This window comes from Callospermophilus lateralis, chromosome 2 (assembly GCF_048772815.1).
Source record: "Callospermophilus lateralis isolate mCalLat2 chromosome 2, mCalLat2.hap1, whole genome shotgun sequence".
Lineage (NCBI taxonomy): Eukaryota > Metazoa > Chordata > Mammalia > Rodentia > Sciuridae > Callospermophilus > Callospermophilus lateralis.
In genome coordinates, this window is record NC_135306.1 from 193,971,267 (window position 1) to 193,985,785 (window position 14,519).

The window sequence follows — 14,519 nt, forward strand, 5'->3', positions numbered from 1 at the left end:
CACAACCTCCCAACCCCTGGCAATTACCATTCCACTCTGCCTCCATGAAGTCAACACATTTCTTGAAACTTGCAAAGTATTTTCATGGTTACATTGTCCCCCTCATGTTAAAAGTCTTTGTAATTCTCCAAATGATGCTCTTTGTAAATGTGCAAGGTAAAAGATTCCTCATCATGATTTATGGCCTTAAGTTAGGTAGGAGCACAGATAAGAAAATGGATGTTCCTGATGTGCAATTAGTTATTCCTCTCTAAGCGTGAGGCATGTAAATAACATTCAGGGGTTTGTTTCAGCTTTCAAACTAAAGGACCTCACCACGTGTGGGTATTCTCATCCTAGGAAAGAAGAAAGGCTATCACATTAAGAAGCAAGCTCACAACACACACACACATGCACACAGACATACAAGGAAAATGAATGTGGTGTTGGACAAATAAATCAGTTCAACTGTGGTAATTATTTCACTATTGAATGTATGTATCGAATCATCACATAATATACTATGAATATACATAATTTTAATTTGTCAATTATACTGCTATAAAACTGAGGCATAAGAACAAGTAAAACTTGCTGAAAATTGGAATGTAAGTTCCAATATGGTTCTAATTTATTATTGTTAATCCTCATAATTTATCTAAAAAAAATCAGGGTAAAAGAGAATTGACCCAGGCATTGTTAGTATTATATTCTTCATTTATATGATCCATGGAAAAAAATAGTGAGAAAGAGGAAGGCTGTGTACTTAGGTTTAAATATGTGTGTTTGTGTATGTGTGTGTGTGTATGTTCATTACTGATGAGAGAACTCAGGGGTGCAATAGCACAGAGCTACATTCCCAGCCCTTTAATTTTTAAATTTTTTTTTGAGACAGTGTCTCATTAACTTGTAGAAGTTGGCTTCAGACTAGTGATGCTCCTGCCTTGGCTTTACAAGTAGTTGATATTACAGGTGCACACCATTCATAACTGTTTAATATCTGGATATAATGGATAGAAACCAGAACATTCTGTCTGTCATGTCCATTATCTGTAGCTTAAATTTTTACATTATTTCTTTCAAGGTACCTCACTGTGTTTTCGAGGTTATATATTCGGACAATAGTATTCTTGAAAGAGCAAGGTTGGTGGTGTTATGCAAAAGTCCATCCCACAACTCATGGTTAATTTAAACAAACAAACAAACAAAAAAAGAAAAAAAAATTAATACTTTTGACGTGTCATTGGGAAGATGGGATTCAGATGTTCTAGTCTGATGTGGCTGTGTTTAATTCCAGATTCCAAGGTGGACCCAGGTTTCCCCAGGTAGATTTACTTTCTCATGCATAAAGTAGCAATGTTCTCTTACTCTGCCAGTCACACTGAACAACTGCTTACCATACAAGAACTGGACTCCACAGAACACTGAAAAAGGAAGCATTCTCACTCAGAAAACATGAAGCACTTTAATTCTACATCCTCTTGCATGTGATAACTGTTTTCATTTCTGGATGTATTTAATTGAGAAAAGGATGGCATGTGGAAGAACATTAAAACTATGCTTATATATTTCGCTGAGCCTTGCTTGGAAAAGTGTCTGCATTGGCTTGTGCTGCTCCAGGGGAGAGGAGCATAGCCACTGAATAGAAGAGATAGAAAGAAAAACTTTAGTATTTTAAAAATTAGAATGATTTCCATTTTTTTTTTCATCCAAGAAGTTTACAACAAAAGTCACGTCTGCAATTATGTTACAGCCAGGCTGTCATACTCCAAGGTGGAGGTCAACACAGTGGTCCTGAATCCACAGAATCAAATGCTCTGTTGACCAGTTGCTTTCACTAGACTGGGGAGAGTGAGTTCTTGTGATTCTTATTCATCTTCTTAGGAATCACAGAAGACTCTCTGAGCTCCTCTGATGGGGATTGACTCACAGAAACTTTTGTGAACAAGGATGTTTATAAGTCACTAATGGAAACTTGAGTCCTCTTTCATGTGTTCTACTTTATCTTGGTAAAGCACAAATTAGGAAACTGATCTTTTTCCAGGGGCATCAGCATTCTGATATCACAAATACACCCACAGTATTATTCCACTAGTTCTATGGCATAATGGAAAGACTAGTATAGAAAAAATTATCAAATGGAAAACATATATTTATAGGCCAGTTTTCTAAATTCAATTCAGTTTTTGCAGAACAGATGTTGCTGTTTGAATTCCATTCATGCATACATCTCTTATTTTCAAAGCACATCAAGAATCATCTATTCCCAGATTTTTTAATCTAAGTATACAGATGTTCCATTGACTGCATGAAAATAACTAGAGAGTATAGTTAAAAATACAGAGATCTGCATAGCTCATGTTTCTGCTTAAATAAGTCAAATGCTTGTAGAACATTTTGTTATATTTCCAGAAAACCCCACAAGGTGACATTAATGAACAACAATCATCAAGAGCACAAATCTAGTTTTCATTTCACAATTGATCTAACAGAGGCACATAGAAGCCCAGTGCATGTTTCTCAATGTTTCTCAGGGGCAATTCCCATGGATATGCATAGTTTTAAAGCAATTCTTATATTTCATTATAGCTACTTATACAGATGTCTTGCAAATTTGTAATATTTCCATCTTTATTTTTGTGCATTCAACCACATCACATATGACTTTTGAGCACCACATCTTTACATCTTTGCCATATGTAAAGCTTATACTCCACCACAAGCAAAACACAAACCTAAATTGAGACAGCATCTACACTATTAGATTTATGGATGTGACAAGGAAACAATGGCAGAGAGACAAGCACTGATATGTTTATTTATCATAAAGGATAATGCTCAGGTCATGGCTCATGGTGAAGGAGAAATATACCACCAGGGCACATAAAAGTTAATGTTAAGAAAAGAATATCTGTCCAGTATGGATCTCTATGGGACCCAGAAGTGGAAATAGTGTTAGTCCAGTCAATGACAAATGGCCCACTGTATTCAGTAAAGATGTTTGTTTCAAATGTTATAGGAATCATGGTTTCCAGCATTTAATTAAGTTGTATTTTCACTTGTGATTGAGTCACAATAGCCTGGTTCTCATTAGTGGCTTTTTTTAAAAATTCATTTTCTTGAGTTTGGCTGGTAGTTACTTTACAGTTTGTACAGATGACAAGCAAAGTTTAGAATCAGAAGCAGCAAGTTAGTGAGATGGTACAGTTGATGGAGGGCAGAGACAGTAGCATGTGTGTAAAGAAAATCGAACCTATGAATGGCGAAGACTTTTACCCAAGACTAACAGATGAAAGCATTTTTTTTATCTTTCAAGATTGTATTTTATCTCTAAATTTCTGAAGACAACTTTGCTACCATTCCAATTTTACTAGGTGGAGATTTCACTGTTTTGTGAGACTTACATCGAAATTCATTAGCTAAGATTTGATATTTTTATGACTTCTTTCATTCGCCCAATCTGTGCATTGTTGATTCTTTAATCTGTACCAAAAATAGTTTTAAATGCCATAAATAATTTTATATATTTCATAGTAATTTTGTAATCACTTAGAGAAAATGATCAAACAAAAAGAGCAGTTGGAGAAAACAATGACACTTACTCTGATGATATTGAGATTCTGTGCATATTCCGACTCCTGTGTCTTTGGATATTTAGAACATTATCTGATTATTAAATAGTAAATATAATGATCATGGTAAAGAATACCTTAATTCTGTGCAATATGTTTTTCTCTCATTTGTTATTTCTGAAAATCCTTTGATGTTATTATTTGATTCATTGTATAGATGCATTAATTAAGACTGACCATATTTAAGATCAACCAGTTGAAATTATTATTTCCATCTATTTGCTGTTGGCATCCCAGAAAATCTTCTTGATCCATATTTTTTTCATGGCATTCTTTACTTCTGCATTTCTCAGTGTATAAATCATGGGATTTAGCATGGGAGTGATAATGGTGTAAAATACAGCCACCATCTTATCTTCTGCAAATGTAACATCAGGGCGCATATACGTGAAAGTACAAGGACCAAAAAAGATGATGACCACTGCAATGTGGGCTCCACAGGTGGACAGAGCTTTGCGTCTTCCTTCTGCTGACTGCTTCCTCAGAGACACCAGAATAGTAGTATAGGAGATGAGCAAGACCACAAAACTCCCCAAAGTGACAGTACCACTGTTGGCTGTCACAACTCCACCGATAATATGTGTGTCTGTGCAGGCAAGTTTGAGCACAGGGCGGACATCACAGAAGTAGTGATCAATCTCATTGGGTCCACAGAAGGGTAGCTGAACTACTAGAGATATGGGGATAACAGTGTGGATGAACCCACTTACCCAGGTCCCCAGGAGCATTTTATTGCACTTCTCCCTGTCCATGATGGTCATATAGTGCAGGGGTTTGCAGATGGCCACATAACGATCATAGGCCATTACTATAAGAATGAAGATCTCAGTGCTTCCAAAGAAATGCACCCCAAAGAGTTGCAATATGCACCCCTCATATGAGATAGTTTTGTTCTTTGATAACAGGTCAACAATCGTCTTGGGTGCTGTAGCTGAAGAGAAACAAATGTCCACAAAAGATAAGGAGTTGAGGAAGAAATACATGGGAGACTTCAGAAGGTTCCCCATGAAAATGGTCAGCATGATGAGGAGGTTTCCCAGAAGAATAACTGTGTAAAAGAATAAGAACACCACAAAGCAGACTTCTTCAACCTCTGGATTCTGAGAGAGGCCCCAGAAAATAAATTCAGTTACATTATTTATTTTTTCCATGTAATGAATCAAGTAGGCCAAGTGACCAAAACAGTTAAATTATCTGAAAGAAAGACATCAGAAAGACTATTAGCATTTATTTAAAACTCAAGATAAATTAATGATCACACAGTTAAAAATGGAAAAATGAGTGCTGACTGCAGATTGATATGAATACATAAATTTTAGTTTTTCTTTTCTCATAATTTACTTCAATAATATATATCAGAGTTATTCATTTCACATGATGGAGCAGAGAACAGAGAGACAAAGCAAATTCCTGAAGTAACACATCTAACCAAGGTTCTCACATACCTAACCTTTTCCTAAGGTTAACATATCATTTTGGGTAAACATTTAGTTAGTTTTCTTTCTGTAAAAGATACACAATGAGATTTAAAGCAACCCTTTGTCTGGAGGCAAGGTTTCCTGTGCTATGGTGATGGAAATACAAACATGCCCACATAATTTCTTCTGAATACAGCCACATCTGGTCACTACATACACCCAAGTGTCCAGATTGGGTGACTTCTGCAGGCTTCATTTCAGATATCTGTGTGTGAATTTATGGACTCTGTTTGGGCTCAAGCTCTTGCAATGTGGAGTGTCTGAGGGCTTACCAGGATTTACTATGGCTTTATTTATTAGTAAACTTTTGTGTAGTAACTGAAAACAAATTCCCTGAAACTGAAAAATATGGAAAAAACAAAAATGCAGGAGTGGCTCTTTTGTGACAATATTCCTCATGTGTCCTTCCAAGTTTTCAAATCTCATGCTAGAATATTTTAATTCTCCCATTTTGGGTGAATATAACATTCCAGGAAGAGGTTGTCCTTTAGTGATTATTGTTATGGGTTTAGGAAATGCGTTATGTTTAATGTAAGTGTATAAACCTTCCATGTTGGAATTTCAGACACACTAGTGAGATCACTTTTATGTTTTGGTGGAAAAGGCATACAGAGGAGTTTTCATTTGGGAGTCTTCAAGGTTCTTTATTAACTCAAGGCACAGATATGAATGTTTCTTCTAGTTATAGATCTCCCCCTGCAATCTGATCCCCTTAACATCTATCTGGCTTGTTGCTTCCTACTGCTAATAACTCTGTGCTCTCAGGTAGCCTTTTGCAGGAATAATGTGTCAGGCATTGTCAGCTTTTTGACCACTATAGGTTTCATCAGATCTGTGTACTAGAGATCCTAGAGTATAGTCATCACAGGTCTGCTTACTTTTGTGCATTACCAAATAGTAACACTTATGGTAATAATAGTAATGACAATATTGCAAATCAGATTTAGAATCAGCCACATCCTGTGCTTCACAGGTCCTTTCCCTGTTGTTTTTCTTGCTGACCTTAGAAAAGAGTAGTACTCTCCACAGAGGGCAATTAAGTTTACAATAACTCAAATAATAGCAGTTTTCAACAGCTGTGAATAATGTTGCTTGCTTCTGTTGTAGAAGAAAATGAGCATTCACACATTATCCTGGGATCTGTTCCCTTCTGTTCATTCTACAAAGTCCTAGAAAAATTGTTCCATCTTCTGAAATTAAGACCTATCTCAATGTAATCCATTCTCCCCTTTCTGATCATTTCTAATGTGATAAAGTCTCACTGTCCTTTGAAATGATTGAAATTTTTTATTCACATCCATGATACTCTAGCTATTGTTTGTGCACAGATGTACTTTATTATTTATCATCTAAATTCAATTTCTCTATAACTCCTTAGAATAGTTTCTTCCAACTATATTAGAGATGTTAAAATATAGCCAATGCACCAAATTCCCCATGTTACCAAATAGTATATTAGTTATAGAAGAAAAGAATCTCACCGTATTTTCCAGAGCTTGTATTTGTCTTTATTTTTCTGTGTCTTCCTGATATACCTTGAGGGCAGATTCGAATTGAAATAAGGGTGACACCAGAGGAATTGCTTTGTGAATAATCAGTTCCAGAGAACATCTGATCACCTAAACTTAAAGCCTGTAAGAAAGTCAGTGTTCCTTCTTAAAGGTTTTTTAACCTAATGAAATCATCTGATCTGCAATATCTTTGATAAGAAATGTTTTTCCTCTGCTTATATAGTTATTCTAGAGGGAATGATGCAATATGGTAATGACCTTAGGGAAAGTTTTCCCCAAAACCTTTCACCATAATTAAAACCAAATCACATATCTAAAGAGAGATGTAATGTACTGAATTCTTTTCAATTATTTTTAAAACTAAAAGTGGCTTTGCTTCGTTTTAAATTCAGTTGACTCTTACATTTAGACTGTTAACCTTAATTACAAAGCAATTCATCAAGCATAAGTAATTCTAGGATTGCATATTGTTCTTTGAAGTAATGACTCTTGATATATACATACAATAGTATATATTTCATTTAAAATGTATTAAAATGCATTTTTGTGGATTGAAGTTGAATTAGTCTACTCTTTAATAAATTCTCTTAGAAAGGAAAGGTGAGATTTGATGGTACTTTGGGGGTTCACTTTTTTTTCTTCTTAAAGGGATATATACTAGTTTTCAGAGAAAAAGCTGAGAGAAAAATGCATTTATGATACACACCTGGGATGAACTGTAGTATGGGCTATAATTTCTTTAGTTTTTAAGTTTAAATCATTAAGGTTAACTCTTGCCTTATTCCTTTTATTTTATTTCCCATCATTTTTGTCTATTTTTCTTCCCCCAGCAGACCCTATCTTGAGTTTGGGGGCTATTCATGATATTAAATTTTTAATGTCCCTACCAAGGCAGCAGTTGTTAGATCCGGGAGTCTCTGCCAGGAAGTGGAACATATGAGACCATTCAGATTTGCAACAGTGGCTTCATAAACTTACACAACTTTTGATTACAAAAGTTCCTGAGCCAGTACCAATTGGAAGAGCTCATGGTGACTCCTGTTGATTACTGTGAAGGACATGACCAAGATTCATGAGAACTGAGGCTCTCCAATTCTAAAGAAGCCTAACCCACAAAAGCATTATATTTCCAAGATATAAGATTATAAGACTGATTGCAATTCCTGTAGAGTTCCATCCTTCCTGAGACAAGATAGTAAATTATAATTTTGGTTGTCTCTCTCAATATTGAAAACAAACAAACAAACAAGCAAATAAAAAAAAAACAATCCTTTTCATTTTGTGGGTGGAACAATTAATTTAGTTATTAGTGTAACAAACTGAAAACATTTCTTCCTTTATCTTCTAACTGGAGGCTGTAGCACTATCCATTGGAGTAGTGTAAACTTGTGTAAATGAATTTCTAAGCAATTGTAATATATAAACGTAGCTTTCATCTTTCTCCAAAGGCCAATGGTGTTCTCATTAAAAAAAATACGAGAAATGAAAATATTTATGACATGTCAGGGTCTCCAGAATTAAAGTCTTTGCAGTTTATAAGAGGGAATGCCTTGTTGGCTCGTTGTTCTGATGCTTCTACTTCTTGTATGGTGATCAGTTGTGAAGGTGATCTGACACACAGAAAAAGATAATATTTTTTATTTATGCAAAAGTGGAAAAGCTACCTTGAATACACCAGCCTTACTATGAAGTCTGGATATAAACTCAGCCAAGCACCCCTAGGTCAGCTGAATGCTAATTTGTCCAAAGATCCATGAAAGACAATGACATGTTTCTTTATATCATTTATAAGCTTCAGAATAGACATTTGCACTGCATCATTGAACTAGCTGATCCAAGAAGAGTATTGATCAAACTGTAGAGTGTGGAAACTGGGGCCTCTGATGTATGTGCACTACATAAAAATGCCACCTTACTTAAAGTCTCTTATTACTGGATTTTTTTCATCTCTGCTGCAACAAGTTTGTTAATAAAATCTACATTGGACAGAATCTTGACAGAGAGAGTCAGAAAACCAGTATTCACCCTGCCTCATTACAGCCTCTTAAAAACAAAACAAAACAAAAAACATTCTGATTTTCAGCATCATTTTAAGTTCCTTAGTTTCAAAGATAATATTTTTTCAGAAAATAAGATTTATGTTCCTTTGTAAAGTAAAAGGGATTATTGTTTTTGCAAGAAGGCAAGTTATTATTGTGAGTGAGTGTGCTTGAGTTAGATTATGTGGTTTCCAATAAATGGCCTATCACGTCATTTTTGCATAATCTTAATTAAGTTTCACATCTCTCTGGTTCTTAGTTTCCTCATTTGTCAAACAGTGACTATAGTACCTACCACAAAGGATTCTTGTATAAAGCAGTCACAGATATGTATATGTAATAAAATACAAAATTAGCTAATTGTTGGCTATTTTATTATTAATTTAAAAGGACTAATATAAATGGTGAACAAATATATGGAAAACTCTTCAATATTTCTACATTTATTTATTTATATGTGGTTCTACGGATCAAAGTCAGTGACTCACTTGAGCAAGACAAGTGCTCTCCCTCTGAGCTACAACCCCAGACCCCACACTCATTCTTTTTAGGAATGAGAATTAGTACAACCACTCTGAAAAGCACAATGGAGATTCCTCAAAAGAACTAGTTGTGGAACCATCACATGACCCAGCAACCCCACTCCTTGGTATTTATCAAAAGAAGTAAAATAAGCATCCTATAGTGATACAGCACATCAATGTACCTGCACCAATCACAACAGCCAAGTTATGCAACCAGAGGAGGTGCAGGCAAATAGACACACAATGAAACTGACCAAATCATGTTATATATGTATATGAATATACCACAGTGTGTGTCACCTCTATTTGTATCAACAAAAGTAAAAGCACCAATTAAAACATTAAATAAGTCTTTAAAAAGCCATTAGTATTTTGAAAGATACCCAAGGAGATAATGTTATAAGGCAAGGTGGCTGGTAGATTTAAACCTGATCCCTGAATTAGATGCTTCACTTAGAGTACAGTGAACTTGGAAAGTACCAGCACACTTTATCTATAGCAAGGTCATAATTTGTGGGCACAAGTGCATGGAATACTGCATTCATGGCATACATTATGGGAGTAATGTGAACTTGTATACATGGTTTTCTAAGCAATTACATTATATTATGGGCGTCTGAGTGGCAGGACACTCCTCAAATGCTAGGCATGTGAGTGGCATACTGCTTACCCCATCTGCACAGCCATGGACATGAGGCCACATGTTGTAGTCCCTGAACTTGCTCCATGGCCCACTCCTCAATTGGTCCCTGCAAGGACAGTTGGCAAGAAATTGTATTGGTGGCTGCCTATAATTGCTTAGCTACTGTCTGAGTATATATACATGGTAACTGTGCAATAAAATCAGACCTGCTTCCTGCTTGGTCTTGATTAATGACTCTGCAGCCACAGTCTTCTCTACCCTGTTCTGTGGACCTCCTCACTGGATGAGAGAGAGTTCATGCAGTAATACATATTTGTGGATTTGCAATTAAAAAAAAATAACATTCTGAATATTTCAAAATCATGTTTATATTTCTAATTGTATTGTTACAGTCAGGAACAATTAAGACTCTCATTTAATATTGTATTAAATTGAAGATATATGTTATAGATTTTTCTTCAAATTATATTGTTCATTCATATTATAAATTCAATAGTAACAACACTTCATTAGCAACTACAAAATAATTTAGTAAGAAATTTTAATAGTTTTAATTATTTGATGATGGCAAAGTAACAAAGAATATAAATTATTTTGTTTATGTTGTTTTTCATAAATTATGGTTATATTGGGATTCATTTTGGCATAATTATACAAGCATGGAATTTAATTTGCTCCACTTCAGTCCCCAATAATTTATCCCCTTTTCCACCTTCCTCTACTCTACTGGTCTATTCATAGATTTTTTAAATTTAGTGAGGTGTGTGTGTGTGTGTGTGTGTGTGTGTAAAATTCACTGTGTATGTGGCCTGGTTTGGACAATTTGATTCCAACATTCCTTTCTTTTCCTGTCCCATCTCTCTTCCCCTTCCTCTGGTGCACTTATCTCCCTTCTGCTTTTATGCCCTGCCCCCATTTATAACCTTATTTTGGTTTAGCTTCCTTGTTTGAGAGGAAAACATTTGATCCTAGACTTTCTGAGTTTTTGCACTTAGTATGATATTTTTCAGTTCAATTGTATTACTAGAAAACACCACAATTTCATTCTTTTTTATGGCTGAGTACATCTCCATTGTGTAAATATACCACATTTTCTTAATATACTTATTAATTTATGGGCACCTGGTCTGGTTCCATATCTTGACTCTAATGAGTTGTGCTGCTGTAAACATTGGTGTGGCTGTATCACTATAGCATGCTGATTTTAGTTCTTTTGGAGAAATACTAAAGAGTGGGATAGCTGAATCATATGGTGGTTCTATCCCTAGTCTTTTGAGCTATCTCTTTATTGCTTTCCACAGTGGTTGTTCTAATCTTCAGTTCTACCCACAAAGTACATGGGTGATACTTCTCCCCCACATTCTCAAAACTTTTTTTATTTGTATTCTTGATGATTGCCAGTCTGATTGGAGAAACATGAAATCACAATGTAGTTTAGACTTACATTTCCCTGATTCCTAAAGATATTATTTTATTTTCTATGTCTATATAATAAATTCCATTATTTTATCACAGATGACATTTTTGGCCCATGATACATAGTGACATATTTCTTAGAACTATAAAGTCATAATTTTTCAGGTTCTAAATCAGAAATGAAATGTTATGAAAAATACAGTGCTTGAGAAACACAAAGGTAGAGCCTGTCAATCCCTCTTTGAATTCCTTTAAAGACAAGTTTCTGTTATCCATACTTTTCATCCACTAGTACTGCCATCCCACCTGAAAGTAGAAGCTCTCAATTTTTATTTATAGATAATAAAATTTTAAAAATATATTCAGAATTTTCAAATGTGTGTACAAGTTTTATACATTTTGGGGGCTAAATACATGGGTTAAAAGGCAGTAGATTCAGCATATATTTTGTACTGATAAATATGTCCTTCAATGCTGCTCCTTAGGACATCGGCATACTCCTGGAAAATCTATAAGGTCATGGAGTGTTCTGGTTGCCAAAATTATGGGAGCAGAGAAGAAAGTGCCCAATGGTCTACCATATACTTTTTTTAAAAAAATTAAACTTTGTACATACTAAATGAAGTGAGATGCATTTCCTATTTTTGCAATAATTCTGCAAACCATAACTGGTATGGAATATCTCCCTTTTGCACAATACTTTATAGATCCCTCTCTCACTCTTGGCCAGAACTTTAGTTATTTGACTTGTTAACCTTGAGGGATAACTCTAAAGTTTATCTATAAGAGTTAAGCCCCTTAATTGTCTTATTGCTACAATTGTTCACCTAAACTTACATTTACCATTGTGTGTACAGGCACTAAAACAATCCACTGAATTCTCTTGTGTTTTGAATGTAGTGATTCTGATTCTAATTGAAGGTAGCAACTCTGGCTGCTCACAATGATCAGAATCAAGTACCTCAGCCAGAATAGCACAACGTCTATTCCTGCTGCTTTGCTTGGATGAGAGCACAACTACAGTGGTTTCCACTGTGTCCTGAGCAGGAATGTTCTTTCCAGAACCCAAGATTATATTGGTGAAAATGAAGATCATGAAAGTGGATTTCTGGGAGCGTTGACACCCTTGGATCTCAGGATGATCTCTTAAGAAGTTTCCCTCTGTTCTGTCAGGATGATTCTAGTGGCTAATGTTACCTGGTAAGATAACTGAATTGTGATATCATTAGAATATTTTCACATCTTCTTTGCACACAAATAAATAACATGTCCTTGTCAATGCTTACGGGATATTTTATCAATGTATAAGCTAGTTTAAAAGCCAACAAATAGATTAAGGCACTGTAAAGTCAAGAAGGAAAACCTATATCTAAGGTATTTATCAATCAGAGTCAGGAAAAACTGTTTCAACCTTGTGTTCAAAGGGTCTGATATAATCAACCTATTACCAAGTGAAAGACTAATATCTAGGGATTGATTTCATCTGGAATGCTCAGATGTGGAATGCATTACTGAGAGGTTAGACACTCAGTAGTGGCAGAAGGCAGATCAGTGTTTCTGATATGGAGTCTGCAATGATGAGACTACACATAACTTATTCATGTTCTCTCATCTGATATCCTTAGTCTGGATCATATCAAAGCAAAATTTATTCTGATCACCTGGATATTGAAATCCTACTTTCTTGTATTGCTTTCTAGTTGGTGTCTGCTTCAATAGCTCTGTTATAACTCTTTCCCAGTCCACCTTTTTGGATCTTTATATCTTTCAGACACTTTGTCAGCAAACCCACACATTTTCTATTGTCCATGAGTCAACAGTTACCCATTATTCAAGGCACTTATTTCTCAATACAAAGGGAAAATAAGTTAATTATTCAGGAATTTAACATTGATTTTACAGAGATAGATGACATAAGTGTCATAACCATCCATTTGTTCATTAAAACCCTGTTTTGTGACTACCTGAGGTCCAGTTATGACAGTCATCCTCCAAAATTTATGACTTGTTGATTTTGTAATATCCTTTTCATAACAGGTAGTTAAATTTATAAAGCCTCCTGGCATCCCAAGTCAATCAATTAGTATTGTTGCTACTTGCTGTATAAAATCAACTGAGTTTATTCTTCTTATTTAAGAAGACGAAGAACTATGCATTCACCTAGCATCAAAATCTAGGTGTTCATAGCAAATGTAAAAGACCAAGGTGAAGAAGTTATGGCTGGAGCTCCCTCTTCTTCCTCTGTAATGTATTTGAATTTTGCAGGAACCAAACAGATTAATAAAAGAGATGTATGACAGAGACCGTTTCCTCTACCTTATTTACATCTTTGGTACTGGCAATACTCTCTGTAATATCTGTCAGTGTGACACATTGCTTCTGATTTATAGAACGCTTCAGGAACGTCCACTTGTTCCTTCCTAACATAGGGATATTATTCCACAGTATATAAATTCATAAACATGCACAAATTTATAGGTTTATTTAGAGATCAGAAAAGTAAATTAAGTTAAACTTAGTTGAGTCAGATGGTAATATGCTTAGCATAAATCTCTATCACTTGGCTTCCACATTCTTCTACTGTAACATGGAGAACCTGATAGCATTTTAAATCTTTTTGTATCACTATTAGTCTGTACCCACATAATAACCCTTGATAAGTCTTAGTATCCCCTTCCCTATTATATTAATTGCACTGGCAGAAGAGGTCCTTTGTGGGAAATAAGAAAAGGATATTTTTATGCTCAGTTCTATCTCAAGAGGATCCAACATTCAATCATTGGATCTTAGGTTTTAAAATCCATTTAACTCCAAAACTCATTCAGAGACCATAATTTCATATTGCAGTTATTGATATTTCTGTTTTTACCATCTATCAGTATCATTAAACAATGTCTTCAAAATACCAGTTGCATGCCCATTCATATGTTTTCCCAAGTTGACCTTAGAAACCTCAGGAGCTATTTCTCATTCTGACAAAGCCACTTGGGAAAAAGCACATGATTGATCATACTTTTGTCTTGGTCATGATAACTGTATAAAGTTTACCTCCAACCGATATTACCTGTTGCTTCCTTCTAGTCTAGAATCCCATCACTACAATTACCTAGAAGCACAGTTTTATGGAAGCACTTTTATCTGTATTTACTACAAAAGGTCTCAGAAATGTTTACACTCTCTTCACCAGTAAATTTTTGTTGCATTATTGAAGGAACTTTCTTCTGTGCTCTCATCAAAAACACAAACAATAGGGCATTCTCTGGTCATAGATTCTAACCTTCTCATCACTTTGAGACT

At 35.1% G+C, this 14,519-nt stretch overlaps 1 protein-coding gene across 1 annotated transcript; it reads right to left on the minus strand.

The window, feature by feature from the left end:
- Positions 1 to 3,826: 3,826 nt before the first annotated feature.
- LOC143391660 (olfactory receptor 4S2-like) lies at positions 3,827 to 4,762 on the minus strand. Its single transcript, XM_076844419.2, has one exon. It carries the CDS (start codon positions 4,760 to 4,762, stop codon positions 3,827 to 3,829), a length of 936 nt encoding a protein of 311 aa, XP_076700534.2.
- Positions 4,763 to 14,519: the final 9,757 nt, after the last annotated feature.